This window comes from Triturus cristatus, chromosome 11, assembly GCF_964204655.1.
Source record: "Triturus cristatus chromosome 11, aTriCri1.1, whole genome shotgun sequence".
Classification (NCBI taxonomy): domain Eukaryota; kingdom Metazoa; phylum Chordata; class Amphibia; order Caudata; family Salamandridae; genus Triturus; species Triturus cristatus.
In genome coordinates this window covers 296,216,229-296,239,078 of record NC_140594.1, presented here as the reverse complement: position 1 = coordinate 296,239,078, position 22,850 = coordinate 296,216,229, and the positions used below count along the sequence as shown (strand labels likewise).

The following is a 22,850-nucleotide window of genomic DNA, read 5'->3' as shown; positions in this document are numbered from 1 at the left end:
TGGGCTTGGAGGCCCATAGGAATGAATCTAAAGCCATTCTGTATTAGCGATTCGGTATTACCGAATCGGTAATACCGGGAGGGATTTCAATGGTGCCAGGGTGTACATGTGGCATATATACATGCCCTAAGGGCATGGATGTGTGCCACATGGCACTTAAAAAAAAATTCAAAAATGAATTTTTAAAGGAATTCGGTAAATACAGATTCGGTATTTACCGAATCATCACCTACATTAGGAATGGCTAAATACCGGTCGGTAACCCTGAAATTTACTGAATTTCGGGGTTACCGACCGGTATTTAGCCACCTACATCTGGCCCCTAGTTTGTTTATCCGACCCAATAGCCAATAAAGACAATCCCCTTCGTATTATCCATAACCCGCTCTATGAACTGGATTATTGATTACAAATTATAGATCTATACCAGGATGCACGAAGTATGACCCCAAAAAAGACATGTACTAACATTATGGAAACTGATATATCTGTAATTGGTGCTCTGAAGTAACCAGAAGGGGACATACAGCCTCTGTAATAACTAAATAAAGAGGACCATGCCTGAGACGAGATCATAGTAATAGTGTGACCTGCTTGCCATGATAACATTCACTTCACATGCAGTAGCGGCTCCGTTTTATTTATTTATTTAGTTACTGAACTCCATTCGGCCTTAATCCAGAGTTTACTCCCCCCCCCACCCTGACCCTCCCTCCCCCGCCCGCCCCGCCACCCCGCAGCACTCCCTCCAGGAGCCGCTACTGTTCACATGGAGTTCAATGTGATTGTTGTAGGGTTTTGCTCATGGTCTCCCTGGAATGTTTGTTATAGGATTTCCTCGACTCTTGTCTTTCTGAAACTGTTCCATCCTTGTTAAGCCGCAATACTGTAAGATCTTGCCTGTCCATCATCTGGTGTTTCTCTCTTTGTGCTCAGCTGGGGCTCTCTGGACTGGATATCGGATGGGGGAGGATTCGTTTTCACCACTGTGCTTGTTCATATGGGGGTGTGCAAAGCACTTTGTAGGGATATTTTTCCTCCACCAAGATCATCTCCACCTTACATGCATGATCTCTTCTAGACATTGAAGTTTAACATTTTATTTTTTTCCCTTTAGGAAAAAGTACATTGAGTTTTCCGACCCTGGGACGCCGACCGAACCGGAGGCTACAGTGCAAAGCAACAGCCACTGGCAGGGTATGAGCTCTTTACTCTCAGTTACATATTCTTTAAATTATGCCCAAATGGACAGGCCAATGGGAAAATCTTCTGATGGGCTAGGAGGCTAGAACTTCAAAATCCACATGGAGGCTCTAGCTTTGTGGGTACCAGTAGATCCAGCTAAAAGCTAGCTGTCCTCTGTTTTCATGTGTGTGGTTGGGGTTTGGAGGAGAACAGAATACATTGCATTTGTATCTAATAAGCCAACATCATTGTAGGCTTGACCTTGCATAAGAGGACATTACATCTCCTGCTGCCCTGTGTATTCACATCACTACTTCACACCATCACTGCGACTTGAACATTCCTACCAATGCAGTGTTGGATCCCTCTAACCTTTGCAGTCTGCTTAGGAGTGACTCTTATATCCAGTCGTAATTCCCAAATGCACCCAGTCCTATAAAAACACAGTTTATGCCTTTGACACTTAAACAGGTTAGGTGGAATTTTACATGGCAAGATACATGTACATGTACATTCCACATTTGTAAAGCGCAAACTTAGATAGCCCACATCAACCAGCAGGCCACAGCTTACATTTCTGAAACATTTAACAGCAAAAGATGGCCTTGGAAAAAAGTGCATACTGTGCTATTCAAAGACTGCAATATAACATAAGAGTTCTAGAAGTGAAAGGGATGTGTTTTGAACCAATCCATCAGCACAAATAGTGTTCACAGCAAATCCATTTCTGGAGATAAAGGAACACTCGCGCACCATATATAACCTACATAGCACATCCCAGACATCAATTCCCTTGTGCACATAGTCCGCGTGAATCAATCTGCTTGTTCCTGAATTATGTAGCCCTAGAGGTGAAAGGCTCTGAATTGCTGTGACAGTCCCCTGAGCCATTCATTCATAAATATGGAAAGCTGTGAGGCTGTGCCAATTTCACAAACTATCTGTCCACGACTGTTGTACCAAATTAGTTAGTATAACATTTAATGAATTACAATTAATAAACTATATACAAATAAAGAATCAAACTATTTAAGCATTTGTTTGGTGTATACTTGTTTTTATATTTTTGTGTATTGTTTTGAAGTTTAAATCATAGAATTCCTTAACCCGGGGGTCCCCAGCTTCCAATATGACTCAATGGGGTCCCCAGATTCCAGTAATGATTCAGTGGGGGTCCACAGAAGTGAAAGGGCTCTCTAACACTGTGCTAAATACATAAGTGTTCCAAAGGATGATCTTTTCACTGTTTAATACAGTATGTTTCAGCAAACAAATGTTTTTTAATCTAGGTCTAGGCATTCTGGATGCCCACAGTTTATTACCTAGATATGGATTTGAGTAATACTTGATGTATGGAAAAGTATAATATTTATTTTGCATAACTTAAGACGAGGCACCAGTTGTCTCGAACAAGTGAGGAGTAATCAAAGGGTGAGAGCAGTAGCGAATATCCCACAGTGCAAACTCCTCGAGGATTCAGACAATAAGTCCTCTGTGATCTGCCTCAGCAGTCTTTTCTCCATGCTTTCATATCTTAAAACGTTGTTCTTTCTCCGCTGTGCCAATTTCATTGCGTCTCCGTCGTGCAAAAAGGCGCCATTTATTTTGGAAGGAAACACATTTATTAGTTCCCCGAGGCTAATCAAATTAACTCCATTGAAGAAATTGGGTTACCGTCTACACTGGTAGGCAAGAGACACAAATGAATGAAAAGCATTATTTCTGCTGTTTATACTAGAAAGTAAGCTACTGAGACAGAGTGACTGAAAACTAGTGACACCAGTTAGTTCTATGGTTAATATGATCCCCCTCTGTGATTGCTTATCTGGATGACCAGGGCTTTTTCTTTCTTTTGTAGTGGAGTCATTGTCTCACCGACTGTCACATCTGTACGGCTGATAAACACTCTCTTGGCATGGCCGCCGGCACCAGGGACTTTCAGTTTTGTTTTGCTGGTGCTTAACGCCTGCCAGAGCACCCGTCACTTCTTGTTTATCCATGCTTCCAATGTCTGAAAATGCTCACTGAGATGTGTCCCGTGTAATTGAAAAAGAAACTGTGCAAAAGGAATAAATATGGAATCCAAATGCCTTGTTCCTATACCAAACTAGATAAACAAGCATTGGCAAAGCTGATTGGTCACGCCATTCCCACCTTGTGGCCTTCCCAATGTTAGTTGCCAATGCTCAGCAGCATCGGCAAAATGAGAAAGGAGAAAAAGTTAAAGAAAAAAGGCATTCCCAGTCCCACAATACATTCACATGCATGTGTCCACATATGCATCATGATGCTCCAGCAGTCATTTTTGTTTTACTTTTAAATCACCATTGCAAGACAGTGAACGCACACCTTGTAGTTGTACGTTAAAAAAAAATTGTCTAGTAATGAATTTTCTAGAAAGGAGCATCTCAGCAGCAAATTGCAGTTACTGGCCCCGCCCCCGAGCAAAAGAGAACAGGACACGGGGGACGGGGTGGGTGAGCAACCGAGGTTGGGGAGCAACAGAACAATGCTAAATGGCGCAGAAGTGATGGACAGGAGAGAAAAAGAAGAGTGGCAGGAATCAAATTTTTTAAAGGAAGAAAGCAGAGCAGGATTGGTGGGAAAAGCAAAGGATGACAGGAAGATATATAGAGCCCACGGGGAGTGCGATTGAGACCTACAACACTTTTTTCCTTCCTTTCCTATTGCCATGCCACAGTGGGACCATAACTTGATGCTCACATTTCTGAGGTGCACTCCCTTTGAGCCTCTTCACAGCTGTTCTTTGCGGCTTCTTATACTCAAGTTAGCGTTCCTCATTGCCATAACACGGTCTGGCCAGTGAGTGATCTGCAGGCTCTGCACGTCAATCTGCCCTACCACACTTCCTTCCAAACAAACTGGTTCTGTGAACGAGCGTATCCTTCTTGCCGAAAGTTGTGACGCAGTTCCACGTCAGACAAACCACCACCCTGCCTGCTTTACCTTTCTAAGGAGAAGGAGGGACTCCATCGTTTAGACCCCAAAAGAACTTTTACATCAATTGTACCAAAGAACAACGAGTGGGCACTCAGCTCTTTGAGAGGTGCGCCGGAGTAACAAATGGCAAGGCCATGCAGAAAAGACCATCTCCAACTGGATCATAGTCTGCATTAGGATCAGCTATGCATTGCCCAGAAAGCAGGTCCAGAAGGACTGCAAGCTCATTCCAGCAGGGCCAAAGCTGTCAACACTGCATTGGCACACGAAGTTCCTGTCCTGGACATCTGCCAATAAGCTGTGTGGGCATCTCTCCATATATTCACAAAGCACTAATGTTTGGACAGCCAGGTTCGCCAAGAGGGGCATTTCACCCACTCAGTTGTACAGGACTTTGGCAGTGGCGGCCGCCACAAACAAAGGGTGGTAGGCGGGTGGGGGAGCACGGGGCGGGGTGGGGAGAACGCACAGGGGGACGTGTTAATAATAATTTTTAAAAAATGTACCTGAAGCCGTCGGCCGCCTCCAGTGTCACATCGATCCTGCTGTCCTCTTTCTGGTCCCAGCAGCCCCTGGGACAGACTCCCATCCAATCCCCACGCTGCAGGGTAGTGCGGGGATTGACCTGAGAGGGCAGGAAAGACGCTCCGCTCAGGTCATGGAGTCTGTGGGGTTTCCCCAGCCCGGCTGCTGAATGCAGTCGAGCTGGAGAACCTAAGCCCACATGTGTGTTTTGGTCAGCCTGAGACGGCCGGCCAAACACATATGCATACTTACGGAGTGCACAAACAATCCTCCTCCCCCTCCCATGCCCCGCCCCTCCCTGCACAAGCTGGCTCAGAGCCGGAAAACGGAAAATAAAACGATGCTAGGACATCATTTTATTTTTCGTTTGCTGGCTCTGCGACAGGCGGTGGAGCGACGCTCCTCCGCCATTGTGGAGGAGCCGCCACTGCTTTCTGGTTTGAGACCATTCACACACCCGCCTCCAAATAGGTACCGCTTTTGTATCTATTCAAAAAGTGTGGAATCTGCGGTTAGAACTCTTTATCAGAAGAACAAGTTACTTACCTTTTGGTGACGCTCTTTCTGGTAGAGACTTCGTCTAACATCAGATTCCTCACCAACCCTCCCATCCTCCACATTCTGTCTAATGGACTCTATTCTGTAATAAGATCCCAAGTCTAGGAATCCGCACACTGGTAACAAATCATTTGATATTGGGGCATTGCATCTGGGGTCGCGGACAGCCTCAAATGCAACTGATGTCATCATTCAGGCATGGCGCCTTAATAGACCCCAAATATCATTTTTGGAGCGGAACTGCATCAGCGCAGAGTTGCACAGCGCCACTTACTGGCGCACAGAGGTACTGTTGAAAAGTTTCCAGATCCAGTCTGATGTATGGGGAATATTCAGAAGGTGAGGAATATGCAGTTATATGGAGTTTACCAGAAAGAGCATTAACGAAGGTAATTCTCTTGTTCTTCTTCATCTGTCACTGACCTAGATCAAGAGAGAGACTCAGAAAAGAGAGAATAAAGGAGGAAGAGAAAGTTAAGATCTCAATAAAGAGACTGGAAGTACAATGTGTTGGAAGAAAGAGGCATGCAGTGGAATCAAGTCTAGATATACTCCGTATCACCAGAAAACCAAGCATTGGTATTCCAAAAATAAACCTTTAGCCCCTGCACTTTTTATTTTAATAAACTAATCATTTCATACCGTCACAAAACCAGAAATACAAGATAAAGAACTTTATGATTGTTTTTCAATTGGGCAATTTTAACTTGCAAGGATAAGTGCCGCACGTCTGTGGGTAATAAGCCTCAGGTTTGTGTCGTGATGAATGCTGTTCATGAAATTATTCAACTGATCTGAAACATTTCTGTTTTACAATGATGAGGCTGTGTTATAAACTGTGAAGAAAAATTCCCAGGCAAGCTGTTACCCATCATTGTTTCACCGCCCCCTTTACACTGTCGATGCTCAAGACTTGTGTTAACAGTCTTATCCTTAATGTTTCATTCTCTTTTTTGTGTCAAATATCCTTTCAATAACTGTACAAAATACAAATAAATATTAATCACAAAGCACAATAATTTTTTTAATTGTATAAGGTATAAAAACTTGAACTAACTATTTATAAGACAATTGCATTTTGGGATATTGCTCACCTGTTTAACCTTTGCCAATCACTGTATTAAACTATCAAAAAGACTACAGTGTGGGAACTCTTTTATATTTGCCTATTTAACTAATTTCCTTGAGTCTTATCTCGGATTATTGATTAACAATATAGGGGCCAATTCACAAACGTATTTATGAGTATGAGAAGTAGTACTATAGGATTACGCTTTTAGGTACTCCTACATTCCTTTGTGAATATGCGTGAAACGTCCAATTCACTATTAGTAAGTGTGCAAAGAGGGTACATTCCTTTCTATGTGTACAAATTACATATATATATTTCCCTAAGTATTCCTGTTATAATCCCATTTTAGATGTTTTGGCACCAATTCATAAGGCATATAAGAGTACGTAAAAGAGTACTAAAAGAGGACTATTTTGCGTAATCCAAAATGGCTCTGTGATTGGGCCCCATACTTTTAAAATGTCACTGTTAACCATCACCGTGGATCATCCAACCCCTGGCATGATAACTGCATATTTCGCAACCAATCCCATAAAGAAGTGGACTGTTCAATATCTTGCCACCATTTTCCTGTGTGTGTCCACCTTAGCAGTGGAAGGTTCAATATCCTTGTGCTGGTGTCATATTTCCTTTCAGACTTACACATGCTTAATCCTTTTATATATCATGTTATGTTAATTTGTTATTTCCTCAGGAGAAGTTAAAGTGTTGCAGGTGAGTGCCCTTTTTTGACTCTCCTCAGTATGCCATAATTTTGTGATCCTACAGTGTTTTGCTGTAAGTTGCATCTCCAATGCACTCTCGTGCTTGCAACCCAAATGTAAACTCTGACCCCAGTGCATCGTGGTTATTGTAGTCCTGCTGTAAATCCCACCGCAGTGCATCCTAGTACTTGCATCCTTAAGTTCATTCCTGCCCTATTGTCCCTGGTACATGTAGTCCTGGCAAGCCACAAACCTCCCCAATGCATCCTTGTGAATATAGTTATTCTATAAGTGCATCTGGCTATTTACTGTCCTGGTGTAGGCTTCCATACCTAGCCACCCTGTTACGTGTATTCCTGGCTTTAATCCACCCCTTGCAGTCTAGTATTTATAGTACTGAACAAGTCTCCACCTAGCCCTCATTGGTTCATTTAGTTCTTTCTTGACGCCCTCCTCAGTGTATTTTGTCTTCTGACATCCCAGTACCAGGAAGACGTCTCATTTGCCTGAATTTAGTTCAATGGGGAGAATTCTTTAAAGGAGTCGTTTTGCACTGTCTTCCAAATTCAAAACAACCCTATGAGCATATTAGGGGCCCCACAATCAAGGCTGTGGACTATACGGAGCCCAATGTTTGTAATAAATAAAACATATGCACACTCACATACTTACCACGCATACACACAAAAAACGGGAGACATCCATACAATGCGCGCCTTGCATCGCAATGCCTTTACATCGCGGTCATTACAATTCAAGCCGTTACAACGACTTGCGCTGGATGGCGCTCTGATTTACTATTCCAACACCTTCCCTAAGGTACGTAGACTGGAGTTGGAAAATGAAAATCATACTATTCCTAAGTCCAGCGCCCTCCAGCGCAAGTCGTTGTAACGACTTGCGTTGTAGTGAACGCGATGTAAAATACTGCGTTGTGAATTTATGCAATGTAACGTCATACATTCACAAAGAACGTGTGCATATTAGAAATATGAACCCACCTTTGCAACCCATGTGTTATCTCTTCTATGAACCCACCTCGACTGGCAAACAGTTTTGAGTATTCAAAAGCCAAAACATTTGCCAATTCCAAGACTTCTTTTTCTTGAGCTCTACTTTGTCATTTCTTACCTCTGCCTTCCCGCACATCAGTTATGTGATTTTCAGTTTGACTCCTACACTCTGGTCTGTAGCACATAATTGTTTCATCAATCTTAGACTAGGCTTCACTAAACACGACTTTGCTAATCAAACTGCAATATGGTTTTTACATTTTCTTGATATCATTCAGTTACTGAGCATTTTGATATGAGTTCTTTTTACATTAATCTTTCCTCCAAAACAATAATTATAAATGGTTATACTTTTCTCTCACTTAGACATGTTTTTTCAACTTCTCTTTGAAATATACAAAATATTGATCTATGTTTTATTACCAAAGATTTGTACTATACATCACATTGTAATTGTGCTGTGCAATTATTTTTAACACTTCTAGTGATGATTACATTATCTGTATACCTTATGATTAACTATTCTTTTAAACTTATTTTAACATACCTGTTAAATGTTCAAATTTTGTGAATGAAAATTGGGATGCACATTTCCAAGTAACATTGTTCCTCTTGCATATTTGCAGCAGCATTTATACAAATTCTACCATATTAGTTTGGTACCACAGAGAAGTTGCCTCTTTGAAATTCAGTATTTTACAAGTGGCAGTTCCCCATAAAAACTTTGAAAGTTTATTCGACTATCAGAAGACGCATAGAGGGAGGAGAAAAGGATGGAAAAATACTGAAAAAGAGGAGGTGAGGAATGAGAAAGAGACGGACATTGTGGTGACCTTACTTGATGAAAGATTTGTGGGCAATAGAAAAGGATTATAAAACAAGCATTGGCATAGCCAATAGGTCTCGCCTTTTTGAACCTTATAAGTATTTAGTTATGCAGTACAATATCCTTAGTGCAACAACATCAACTGTTGCATGGCTAAACACTTATAAGGTCCCAAAGGCGAGACCTATTGGCTATGCCAATGCTTGTTTTGTGCAAGTTTGGGGCATACCGAAGCACTGATTACACAGGCTGGGGAAAGAACAGGCAAACGCGTGGCAATAAACTGGTCACTCACAGCCTTATCACAGCTCAAGAGGAAAGACTGTAAATCACCAGGAGGACATGAAAGAAACCAGGTGCCTCTCAAAGCAGCCATCGCTGGCTGCAACCGGGCTTTCTTCTCTTTTTAGCCAACAGTGTGTACATCTGGAGAGATGTTGGCAAAAAAAAAAAGAAAACAACAATAACTAGGGAGGCCAGGAAACAGAGCGCCGAACTCCGATGGAACAGGGTAAACATGGGAACTGGGAACTACTGGTATGTGGGTCTCGGAGATCTCTCTATTGAACATAGGGTAGGGAAACATCAGCCATAACCTCACAGGGAGGTTGCACCCATGAGCAGCGCAAGCAGTGCAAGAAAAGGACAGGCTTTCTCCAAGTGACTGGGAAACGAGTACTATAGATGGGAAATTTCCGTTGGTACCTTGATCGGACATATTACTCCCCAGAAGACCCACACACATTGAACTAAGAAGGTTGACATACAGTCACAGGTTGTTTGTAAGGGCACAAGATATTTTACTCCTAAGCGGTAACACTACCAGACCTGACACAGGTTAGGCGGCGTGGCTCAAGACCCAAAGCGTTACTGCAAACTACCATGAAGAGACGATAAACTGTACACTTATCAGATGGACTAGAATGGGTGGTCTAATTAAGTCTGCTGGCTTGCTGAACTGCTCATGATCACAGATTTTAATCTCGATGGGTCCACTCAGCCTTTCATCCTTCAGAGGTCGATAAAATTAGTACCACTGAGATGGATAACAATACACGTGTAGCCTGCGCCAAAAAGCCCCAAGGGTTGATGTGTGCTCTTTACAAATACATGTTTTGTAAGACCCACTCGTCTCTCGGCCCTTCAGGAAATACCTCTTTAAAAATAACACAGGCCTTTCAAAACACACACCCTTCAAACCACACACCCACACCAGTGTGGTTCAGCAACGAATGCCTAACGGACAACCTGCTCTAGAGAATCGCAAGTAGTCAAATGTTTTCAGAAAACGCACGGAGGCAAAGTAATAGCCAGCTGCTGTGTTATACAGCTACCCAGTAGAGTAACATAGCATATGGTTTACAGAGTTAAATGTGAATAGTAGGCTAGTATGCTAGCTAAAGTTTTACACAAATATTATGCGGCAGCAATTAATCATTTTCCTTCAGATGCTGCAAATCACAGTGTGTGCCAAAATTTGTCGAGGTTACAAACACGCAGTTATACACAGGGGTTAAAACAATTTAAAACTGTTTGTGAAGTGTTGTCTTCAGTGGTGTAATCATTACGTCATCAATGATGCTGAGAGTACAGCAGTGTGATCGAGCCGCGTAAAAACTACCAGTTACCGGTTTAATTGCTGCTGCTAAGACAATCGGAGACTGGCAAGGGGAGCCCCATGGCGAGAGGTAGTGAGAGACAGACAGTAAGAGCGAAAGGGAGTGGACGACAAACAAAGAGCGGAGGAGACAGACCGTGACAGCTAAAGAGAATCGGAGACTGGCAGGGGGAGCCCCATGGCGAGAGGCAGGGACAGACAGACAGTAAGAGCGAAAGAGAGTGGGCGAGAGACAAAGAGGGGAGGAGTCAGGCAGTGCAAACAAAAGTAAGAGATAGAGAGAGAGTCCGAGAGAGAAGTAAAGAGAGCACACGAGATGCAGAAATCCAAAGCCTCAGAAGAGAAACGAAGGCGAGAAGAAAGAGTGAGAGACAGGCAGATAGAGCCAAAGACCAAGAGAGTGCGAGAGACAACCACACAGTAAAGAAGAGTAAGAGAGACCTGGAAAAAGAAGGAAAGTGCAAGAGACGAATAAAGCAAGGCAGAGAGGTCTAAACAGAGAATGAGAGACAGACAGGGAACATTACCCTGACGGAGAAAAGACAGAAGGTGGCTGCGCGCGTTCACACGCACATGCACGCAGGCTTGAGGCCAGTGGCTGGCAGCACTTTGAAAATCCCCTTACTAAAAGTCGAGCAACAGCGCATGCGCTGTTCTAGGCTCGACCTAAAAAGGCCAAATATACAGGAGGCAATAGGATCAATAAAAAAAAGAAGGGAGCAAAGGGAAGAGGAAAACAGGTGGTTAAAAGTGTTACCAACAATGCGAAAGAAAGACGATTAAATCAAACAAATAATTGGGAAGTAAAAAGAAAAAGAAAATCATAGTAAAATATTCAAATGTATTAGGTGCACTAAGAAATGTATATTGTTGAAGTGCCAATCGCATTTTGCATGCAAACAAGTATAATTCACTTTGAAAAGAAGGGGTAAAGCCAGGGCTTCCAACTATGTTATTTGAATACATTTATTTTTCAATTTCAATGAGCATTTTCATCAATCACACCTGTCATACCAATACAAAATTAATTTTAATTACATCAAAACATAAATGGTAAAGGATAAAAAAAATTGTTAAACTACTAGTAAAGATTTTCAAGAAAAAAGAAGACTATGCTGGAATATTGTTCTCACATAAGGATATCATTTTATGGTCTTAAGTCAATATGTAGTTCTTTTACTTATTGAACAGGATGTTGCATGTGGAATGCAGGCCTACTCTCCTTTATTTTGTAGCAGTGGTTTATTTTCCCTTGTCTAATAACTTCCTCTGATCCAAAGGCATCTTACTCATTCTACAAATCCAGGTTCTAGCGGTTGCAGCTGATATGAGTGACTGTGCTATTATTTTCATAACACGTTTGAGATGACTTTGTTACAATATGAATTTGGTATGCCAAAAGAAAGACCATGGGATAAAGTTTTTTTTTACTTTCCACATATGTGTATTCATGAGGAGATGCACATAAACAAGACAGAAGAATATTGCAATATTTTTTTTTTTTCAATCAGTGACATTTTATGACTGTCAATTCAGATTTTCCTCTAAATCTTTAGTCCAGTCTGTCTTATTAAGATCAAGACAGCAATCTCTCATGTATTTATAAATGAAGAAGGCAGCGTGACCTTTTGTGTCAGCCTTACGTACTAAGTAAAGAAAGCGACTAATTATAAACCTAGAAATGGCATCTTTCAATTTAATTGATCATAAAAGTTTATATTTACTAAATGGCGAATTTGCTGTAACAACCAAAGTGTTGCATTGTTCTATAAATCACTTAAGTATTGTATTCCTTCTTTGATGAAGTATACCCAAATTATTGTAATGCTGTTGCTCTTAATCATTTTGTTACACAATAATTGAAAGGATGTACTGTTACTAAAACTTAGCTTTGGTCTATTTTGTTAAATTAAAAGAACACCAGCAGCACCCTGGCTAATACGTTAGAGATAGATAGGTTTTGGACAAAACTGATATTAAGGACATCAATTGTGGAGGTCAGGTCAGTTCTCACTCAATATTTAACCATATCGGTGTGGTTCCTTATATATGTACTTCAAGAAACCACCACGTCCCCATATGGATCAAAAATACAATCAGATAGTCGTGGTAGCCTGCTCATCTAATTACTCCTTTGCCTTTGGTCAGTTCTTAATTTAGTAAAGGCAATGTGTGGATTATTTTTCCCAAAAAGAATTAATGATACAATCAACATATTTGAAGAAGAATGAAAGTAGTCTCATTGGTAACATTGATAGTGGCTTCCACTCTACCCCATCAAGTCTCAACAATTCTGTTTATTTTCTCTATAGGTTTAGTGCATTTATGTTTACATTTCTGGAATGTCATTAATGTATTTGAGGCCAAATTAAGTATGTTTTGCAATTTAACCCTGTGTTCTCCGTCATTGTATTAGTGCAGGGTATATATAGTGGCATTGTGTATGATTCTGACCTATTTGAAGCAATTGCTGATAATAAGAAATATATTTCAATGATGTGTAGCACAGACTGGACAAATCTTGTAACTATGCTACAAATAGAATGGCATTGTCAGCCTACTCAGCTATTTCCTTTCCTCTCTTTGTTGTTCCTGCGATAGTGGTTCAAGGGTGATGAAGAATTGTAGGGAAGTAACAAGATATGCGTGCCTAGTGTCTTGTTAAGAAAAAAAAATCTAAGGAAGAGCTGCTAACTTTAATATCACTTTTAGAGTGTTGATAGAGTTCAAGTGCAACTCTGGTGAATAAACATTTCAAGTTGGCTCGATTGAGAGTAGCAAGCCAGGAGGGAATAAAACTCAATCGATAACTTTTTGGCAACAAACTTGATAGCCGATGCAGAAACTGAGCTTTATTTCCCCTGCTCAATAGAATGTGAAAGATTCAGGGAAGGACAGACCATAGTTGGTCTATTTGCATAAAATTAAACATACATACTGGGTTCTGAATTAAGAAGAGAGATAAGCTAATAGCAGGACAATTACAAGGGATCTTTCCATTCTTTGGGAAGAAGAACAATAGAATCATCACTTGTAGGTGACCATCCAGTCACAGGGATTTTCTTGTTGGGAGGAACTCAATGGCAGTCCTTGTTCCCACTTCTGTTATAGTAGTATTGAGTTTCTGTTTTTTTTTATAGTTCTGTAGGATTAGGTTAGTACTGATAGCATTTTCTATTTGCCTTGGCAGACATTATTTTGGAAGTCTATAGATTTTCAAAGAAATATTTATAATTTTTTAGGATGATTTTATTATCAATAGAAATCATTATTTTACTTCATCTAATTGCATTGATAATGGACCCTTGATTTCTTTGCTCTAGCGGATTTGTTACTTCCACAGATTTTGAAAATTGACCCAGTGGCTGGCATTTTTGCTCATTATTCTATTATTATCGTAATTCAAGGTCTTAAGTATTCTATATTTTGAATTGCTGTGGCTTACCTTTGAGTTCATTCAGGATTTTTAATCTCCATTTGTATATCTGTGGATGTCTGATTCCTTTTTCTTATTATGCTCAGGATCAGTACTAAACATAGAGTTAATGACTGTAAGTTTCACTATGTCCCACAAAATGACTGGGCCAATCTCAGCTTGGTTGTTGTCACTGAAATAATCTAATATTTTTTAATCCTTTGCACATTTTTTGTGTCCTCCAGTAAATCATTATTAACCTCCAGCATTTATCCTTAACAAAACATATTCAGTTTTGTAGAAGAAGTAATACATGCATGGTCTGAATACAGGCAGGCTCTATTCAGACCTCATTAAACAAATTGGCATGTTTTACATTGAGTAGCAGGTAGTCTATACAGGAGTAAGATTGATGACAAAAAGAGAAAAAGGACATTCCTCACCTGTTGCCAACTATTTTCAGATCCGGGTATTTTGAAGCCAGAGTTGCAATACCATTCTCTAGCTCAGACGTCTAAAAACAAAATCTCATATATCCAGCACAACTGACCAGTGAAGGAATCACCCACAGGCCTTCCAGAGCTCTAGTCTGGAACCCAGTAAGAGCTTTTTACGCCAACCAAGCATGGGAGCCCACACAGGGCTTGTGGACCCTGTCCTGGGTACTTTCTGACAAAGCAGGTCAGCAAATTGAGCCAAGTCCTAGAGGACAACACCATCATGCTTGGTAGAGCTCTGTTTTGGGGACTGGCCATCTGATCAATTCTATGGGGGGGTCAGGGCCCTTGCACCATCAGGAGAGAACAACCAGATGAAAAGCAGGTCATCCAGAGCCAGCCTGTACTAATCTGGAGTGGCCTTCTTCCAGGGGAGCTCAGAATTCTGAACACCGAGTCACACCATTGAATCATGTGTTTTTTTTGTTTATTTACTTTTTTGGTTAGTTTTGTTGGGCAATATGTCACCTACCGGTGATACTGGTGTGACAAATGTCACACACAATGGGATGGAATGAACCATTACCTAAGTTTGACCATTGAATATGACATCACATTCTTTGCACATTATAGCTTGAAAATGAGCCAAAATGCTGCAAAGAATCTTTGACCTGGCCTGCCCCCTTTGCACTACCCTCCTGTAGATCACCACCTTTTTAAGGAGAAGGAATTTCCAGATTTTGCAGGAAGCATAAATGAGAGCTCTTAAATTGAATAATCTGGTGACGCTTCTGCTCCACCACAGTTGTGGTTTCTTATTCCCATCTATAAGTGGGGGAATCCCCTGAGTTTCTGAGAGTGGAGTCTCAGATCTCGTGACCCCTTGGCCTTTCCACCACAGGCCATCTAGTCACAGTGATGGGACTCTGCCCAATATAATTGCCCAGGTATCCACTCAGTGGTGTTCATTTTAAATTGAAGTAAATGGTGTCTCACATTTCATTGTCTAGAGGAATTTCTCTAAAAATGACTTTTTGTTACTCAGTAGAATCAATATGATACCCACTTTTCTTCAAACTTTCTTGACCAAGAATACGACTGTATCAGGCAGGCAACTGTGCCTGTTAATAAATCAATTCATATTATATGGACATTCTTGAACTGGGACAGAAGTTTATTATTAAGAGAAAAAGTTAATTTCTCCAGCATTGGATCTTTCATAAAACCACATGCTTGAATTCTTCCCTATTGTCATACTGGGAATCTATTGGATATTTAATAGATTTACATAGTTAAGGTATTCTTCATCATCAGACTGGCAATCTTGGATACCCATCTCGATGATGGTCAACAATACAAGGTTGTGTATCTATGAAAAGTCCAACAATAGAGAACTGTAGTAACAGGTGAGAAGCTTTTTCTTCTTCAGGTTTAGATCTTGCATACATTCACACATTTGAATTACTTACCATCGGCAGGCTGGAAATGCATGGTTCCCCATTTGATGATAAGAAAATTCAAGTATGTGATTCTATGAAATTATCAATGCAGGAGCACTACAGTTATGAGTAAATTCCCTTTTCATCTAACTATGCAAGTTTTGTTTTTCCTATTTTGTTGCTAACATTCACTTAATATGTCCAGATGAAACCCTGTTGTCATGAAAATGTCTCTTTGTTCTGTAACCATAATGGACTTAATTGAGTCTCTCTTCTTTTAAAAATAGTTTCATTTTAGCTAGGCCAGTAAAGGAGAAGGATATGTTCAGAGATCTCATTTCATTCCTAAGGGCCAAGAAACCTTTTCTGTGCATCAATGTAGTTTTGTATAGCCCTGTGTAATGCCAGTTTTCTGGCCTTTCCAATTCAGAGTCATTATTTTCTTCATTTGTTCTTGAATTTTCTTTATGGAATCCTGAGCTGGGAGATGGATTTCTGTGAGCCCTTTCAATGTAAAATCTTTTCCGAAAGATTGTCCTAATGCTTGTATTAGCAATTTTTCCAGCAAGGTAACATGTCATTTTGCTTCATCCTCAATGCTTTCTGGAAAGCCAAAGATTCTTAGGTTGCCTCTCCTGTTTCTATCATCGATCTCAGTGACTTCCTTTAAAGAACCATTAGTTTATTAGCCATGCAGTCTCAGTGGCAGCTGCCGCCTATCTTAGGTGGTATGGCGGCCGTGAGCGGAGGGCAGGGGTTTGGGGAAGGGGAGGAGGGTTGAAATAATATAAAAGAAAAAAAAACATACCTGCCACTCAGCTCCCGCTGACACCGCCTTGCTGCTCCTCTAGTCGCCGTCGGGCCAGAAGGGGATGGGCCCTCAGGGCACAGGCTCCACACCCAATGTGGATGCTGCTCTCGCATGAGAGCAGCACCAGGATTGGTCTGAGCGGCCTCATTTGCCGCTCAGATGGTGCATTGGAACCTGTGCCTTTTCTCCAACCAAGCGGTGTAACACAGCCGGGTTGGAGAAACATAAGTAAGCAGGTGTGTTTTACCGGCCTAGCGGCGCACTTCACTCCTCCTCCCTCACATACCCGGCCCTGCCTTACCCTATAGTTATTGTATTGCGGGGCCCAGACAAAATAAATAAAATGAAAATAGCTTTGTTATTGTCATTTTATATATCATCTGCTGGCCGGAGGAGCCGCCCCTGTGGAGTCTGTTTTTGCTTTAGGATGGTTTGGTTGTGATCGGTTTTACCAATTCACATTTTTGCTTCTTCAAATATGCTCACCAAGGCTTTAAAGTCAGATCTCTGACCCACTATTTATGATTGTAGAAGTTTGGTAGTAGATTTAGTGCTCTGGGTTATGTCATGTAGAGACTTGAAGTATCGTAAGATGAGATCCATATTTCTACGTAAGCCAGATTTTCCCTTCATAGGAGAGTCAGGAATAGGAGATTCCTGTGAAGATATTTATTGACCCATTTTTTGCTTCTTTTGCTCCTTAATTCCCTTGAATTATTTTCCATTTGGATCAGCCATGTTCAGGCACGTCAGAAAATACTCTTTAGTCAAGTCACACAGAGGTTGTTGCGAGGATACGAGTTTACTGCCTTTAGTTATTCATTATAAGTGTGAAAAAGGGGAGAAGCAGTAGAGTAGTTTGTGAGTGATTTATAGACTCCCAGTCAGATTAATTATATGCTCCACTTTGAATGTAAAATGGTCACCACCAGGGGAATTACAGAGTGCTCTGAAAGAGGTTGTCTCACCTCCCCACTTTCCTGACCTAAGGATATTGGAGGCACTGTAGGAGACACTTGAGGGGTGAGAAACATCACATCAGCAGTATTTGAGTATTGCTTCATTAGAGTGACGTCACACTATCAGCATCCAGAAGGCAACGTAAAGAGACTACCCCAAGAGGTTAATTACTAGTGTGAGCTCGTCGGATGCTCATCCAACCAATGGACCATCATGTTCGGGGTAAGCAGGATGTCGGCTGATGTGCTGTCATTTCGAGGCAGAGATAAGTCGGATGATAATTTTGTAGCCAATTGTCAGCCTCGGGTGCCGATTGCACCTACCAGATGAGCCCAGGTGTGAATAATTCCAGACAGAGGGGTAGGGGGGAAGGTGAAATGTATCCTCCTAGATCTGCACTGGTGTATCTGGTCCGAGGCAGAACTTAGGAGCTGGTCACACCGGGCCTGGATCACGGAGTCTGGGTTGTGGAGTCCATTAGAGCTTCATGCAGGGCTTGGACCATGATGGGAGTGGAGGCCCCGGTGCGGAGCAAAGAGGGAAGCCGCTCCTTACCTGCAATGACCCAGAATTTGTAGAGCCCTCTCCTACTGGGAGTATGGGCTCAATGAGCAAAGATTGCGAGGCAGGTGGTGGCAGGGTAGTACGCTTTGCAGAGTAGTTGCTTCACTTTTGGGAGGGCCATTTTGAATGCAGCCTCCCGGGGCGTGCTGTTCAGTCATTCGGTTTGCCCGTTGAGCGGAATATGGTCATTTAATTTTTCTTGTGGAAATTGTAGAAGAAATAGTGATCCAAATCCTTCAAAAAGTAAAGGGAGTGCACAGTGGGGGAAACCTCTGCAGACATCATTAAAAAAACTCCCCGGTAGAGCACAGCAGCTGGACGCCATCTTGATTGGATGCTAGCCAGGCTCCTCCTTTTAAAAATAATTTGATTTCTTCAGCTGTTGAGTATTTCTTTGCTATTCTCTTTACGTATTGCAGCAATGTAATGGACTAATATTTTTTATATTACATTTAAACTAATAACTCATAAGGTCAATTTATACAAACAAACATTGGTTATTTGTAGCAAACACTTTATTTTCTGTCACTTCTGGCACTTGAGTTGTGCCCCATTTTAAATTGGAATTTTGTCATTTTTCTTCCTGGGACTTATATTTACAAGTGAACGCTTTTCAATTCATGGTAATAGAGGAAATTCCACTGAACTGTATAATTTAATTCTACATGTAAGACAATTTCCTGATACTTAGGTAACATGTTGGTTAATAGTTGAATTGATTTTAAAATTGACATGCAAACCTTTTCGTCTGTTTCAGAGAGGAGTCAGTCCTTTCATGAGCGCCGCATGGCCGCCACTGCCCATCTCCTAGATGTCATCCAGGACCTGGAGCGCGCTCACCAAGCCTTTGAGCGGCGGGAGCGGGAAGAGGCCACCAACCATTCACATCACCTCTAAACGCTCATCTTACTGCTGGCTGTGCCATGAAGTTGCTGCACCACCCACGCGGGCGAACCTTGAGCGACTCCTGACGTGGCTCCAGTGGGGCCGCCATGCTTGAAGGTGCGGGGAAGACTTCCGGGGCCTGTGTTGTCTGTGGCGTACAAGGTTTTTCGTCATCACCGGACTCCAGTTCTTGTTAGAACCATAGCTCATGTGCCGTGTCTCTTGCCAACACCGCTTCAGGGTTTGGTTCTGTGTTGTTGCTATGTGGAGTGGCAGTGGAGGAGTCCCAGAGACTCAGAATCAGGTCTCTTTGGGCTGGGGAATAGTATGGCAGGACAAAGGTTCTCAGAGTCCGGAGGTTGCCTATTCAATGTATTAATGGTTGTGCTGTGACCAAAGGTGAGAACTACAAGCAGCAAGAAGTTTTGTTGCTGAAAGAATGCTGTTTCACAGTGATCAACAGTTTACAAGAATGCATCAGCAAGAAACAAGAACAAAGGCTTGCTTGTGGAAGAAGGACATATCCAGGCAGTGCTGTCCTGGGGAAAGTGTTAAAGCACCACTGTGAATGTGTTAAAGAACTTCTACACACCATTGCACACATAATGGTGCAACACCTGTGACTGTACAGCTCTGTGAAAGGGAACCCTCTGGCTCTTCACTCATATGAGGGTCTGTTTTGCTCCCTGCAACCAACTGTCCAGAAAGGCAGAACCTGGGTGAAAATAGATTAATGGAATTGTGGGGTAACTGCTTGTCTGTGTATGCCTGTTTATGACGTGGAGAGCAGAAACCAATGTGTGCCAAATACTAGTTAACTGGCAGCCAATGCCATGTGCCAATCACTTCTATGTACAGCAGATGTTCAAAGGCATGCCTGGTGCAACCTTTGGTTTAAAGTAAAGACTTGTAACTGTGTGTTTCTGTTTTGAGTATTATCTGCGTTTCTTACATTTATGAAGGAAGCTGTACATGAAATTAGTTATTTTGCAAGACTGGTTATCCCAAATCAGTACTGGAAACCTCAGATCCTGGTGCATGAAGTCCAGGTATGCACACTGAGTGGGTTGCCAACTGCACAGGCTGCGCTTCCTTTTGCGATGCAGCTTATGACATACTAATGAGTCGAATCGCAAAATACCCATTCATCGGAGGCCTCAAAGATCCCTGCTTCATTGATACATATGAAATAAGTCTACTGGGTGCTTCCCCAAGGCATGCCACCACCATTCAAAAGGCGGAAAATGTCCAGGAGGGACAGCTTTCCACGTAGCCAATCAGACACCACTTAGAGTCTGGTGTTATGATATGTTTTATGGTTTAGGGCCTCAGTTGTGATCACAAACCATCGCTATATGTTATTGCAAATCCCCAGGCCAGTAGACGGACCCTTTCATGCACCTTCTTTTTTGCTAATTATAAATCACACTTGCAAGGCAGAAATACTTTCGCGACTAAACACTTTCAATACAATGTGACATTTCTCTTTTGTAGTCAAAGGAGTCTGTGACTTTGCGAATTGCAGGTTTTGTTACTGCAACAGAGTTTCCTACATCAGGCCCTTGGTGATACAGATGGCACTTTTGCCGGTGGATCTGCCCAGTTCTATTGTCTTTTATAAGTAAAGCTTGTTAAATGGGGACCAAGAAGAAAAGTGGTTCACCTTGTGTTTCTCAACACTAGACTATGAGCAATAGCAGTGCCTACATCCAGCCCCGGGTAAACACTCCATATGTGAATGCCACACATAAGGCCAGGAGGAATGGATCCTTATTTCCTATTAGAACATTGGAATGTTGGAAGCTCCATTGAAAACAATGGAGTAGCTCCGGGCTTATAATCGTTGGTATAAGCCCGGAGCTCCAACATTAAAGGCTTCAGAGAGCCTGAGGGGATTTGAATCCTCTTGCGCTCCCTGAAGGCTTTGTTTTATTTTTTAGAACATTCTGCCCTCTAGTGGAAGAATGTTCTAATAGCCTTATAGCCCTTCGTAGCACGGCTATAACGGCTATTAAAGTCCCGCTGCCTTGTTAAAGTCCATCGCCTTCAACTGCAGCGGGCCTGTAATAGCCGGTATAGCTCGCTACGGCGGGCTATAAGGCTATATTATAACTTCCACATCAGTCAGAGAATAACTATTACAACTTTAAATAAGCAATAGTACTTTCAGCTTCCTTCTGAATCTGAGCAGGTTAGTATCAAGGCTCAGGTCCAACGGGGTTCATTCCAAAGCGTGGGATCAACCACATATAACAGCCGACGATCGAGGACAGAGTGAGGATCTTCAGCTCTTCAAGCAAACTAGCTTTTGCCTGAATGATTGTTGGACCTGGCCCAGGTGCATAGCCTAGCCAACCAGAAACCCATATCTAACAATGATCTACCCCCATAAACTGAAAATAGGTATTTTATTGGGCATGTGAGGCACTTCGCCTTATGGAGGTGCTGGCCAGGCTACAGCCTCATGAGATTCCTTTGAATTTTCGAATTATCAATAAATATTTGAATGCAAGTTTTAGCTCTCTTGTAAGTGCTTACGGTAAGAAACTCTCTTTCACAAAATTAGTACTGGAAGACCAAGGGGCATATTTACAAGATCCTATTCCCACAGCAACGTCACTTTCAGCGACTTTCCTGTGGCGATATGTGCTTTGCGTTATTTACAAGGCATTGTTAAGCCACTTAATTTGGCTTAACGCTACCTTGTGTATAAGGCCCCCTTTCACGCTACACTTAGTGTGAAAGGGGAGGACAATTGGTGTTACAGTGGACGTTCCACCGCAACACCCATTGATTTTGAAGCTTCCCCATATTTACAAGGTTGGCATAAATATGGGGCAGCACCAAAATTAACACCAGGGAAACCTGGTCTTAAACCGGCGCTCGTGTTTGCTGTTTCCATGTTTGCTGCGTTGTGCAGCTCACATAGAAACAGCAAAAGGCCTTTGATTGTTTATGTGCAGGAAGGCGTCCCTTCTTGCACATAAACAATCTTCCCCTCAACGCAGATATCCTTGCACTATGGTGCAAGGGTGCCTGCGTTGGTGCTAGGCTGCTTAAATTTAACGCTTGCGCAGGGGGAAACGCAGGGCTTCACCATATTGTAAATATGGTGCATCCCTGCATTTCAGAAGTGGCGGAGCGTGGCATTAAGCCAAGGAGGCTAACGCCACGCTCTGCCACTTCTCTAGTACATATGCCCCAAATGTGTTTGTGAACTAAGGTGACAGCTTTATTGTTTATAAATGCATTACTTTAAACAATACTACAGCACATTGAGTGCGAAACAATAAAACTGTACCATCCCTAAATTTAACATTCAGTAGTCCATCAAGATGACGGACGGAATGCCCTCTGCCACCCTGATGATTGGAACATCATTCGTCAACCTCGCAATCAGTCCAAAAGTTCCTGGATCTGAATGACAAGCATATCAGAGACTGGATGCAATAAGTGATATTCTAGACATTGAAATAGGAATCCAATAAAGCCTGTTTAGGACATTCTGGTATGCCGTTCCCAAGTTAAAGTGCAATTTCAATAGTAGGGTTATGTCCACGTGGATTCCTAAGTCCTCTACCTTTTGCTTCCTGCATTTCTCAGAGCTCCTATTCACTTCCGTTTTGTGTAGCCAAAATAAGTTTAGAAATGCCTGAAATTGGTAGTAAATTACTTTGATTGCCCCTATGTAAATCTGGGATACTAGCAATTCCCCAGTCCGCACATTAAAAAGAACCTGGAAAAGTGCACACTACTGCCAGTAACTGAAGGGCAGATTAGAGTTTGGAAGCAGAGGGAAGTCCACAGGATTTTTAGGTCTCGCCTGACCCAGCGCATGCGCTGGTCTGGCGAGACTTTTTGAGAGGGCTCCAAAATG

At 42.0% G+C, this 22,850-nt stretch overlaps 1 protein-coding gene across 1 annotated transcript in view; it reads left to right on the top strand.

Moving 5' to 3' along the window:
* The window catches only part of RASAL1 (RAS protein activator like 1), a 765,452-nt gene extending 745,561 nt beyond the window's left edge, over nucleotides 1-19,891 (top strand). The window contains exons 20-21 of the mRNA XM_085633253.1: nucleotides 1,118-1,197; nucleotides 18,846-19,891. Of these exons, the coding sequence (XP_085489379.1) occupies nucleotides 1,118-1,197; nucleotides 18,846-18,985 (220 nt within the window). The 3' untranslated portion in view covers nucleotides 18,986-19,891. The remainder of the gene's footprint in view (nucleotides 1-1,117; nucleotides 1,198-18,845) is intronic.
* Nucleotides 19,892-22,850: the final 2,959 nt, after the last annotated feature.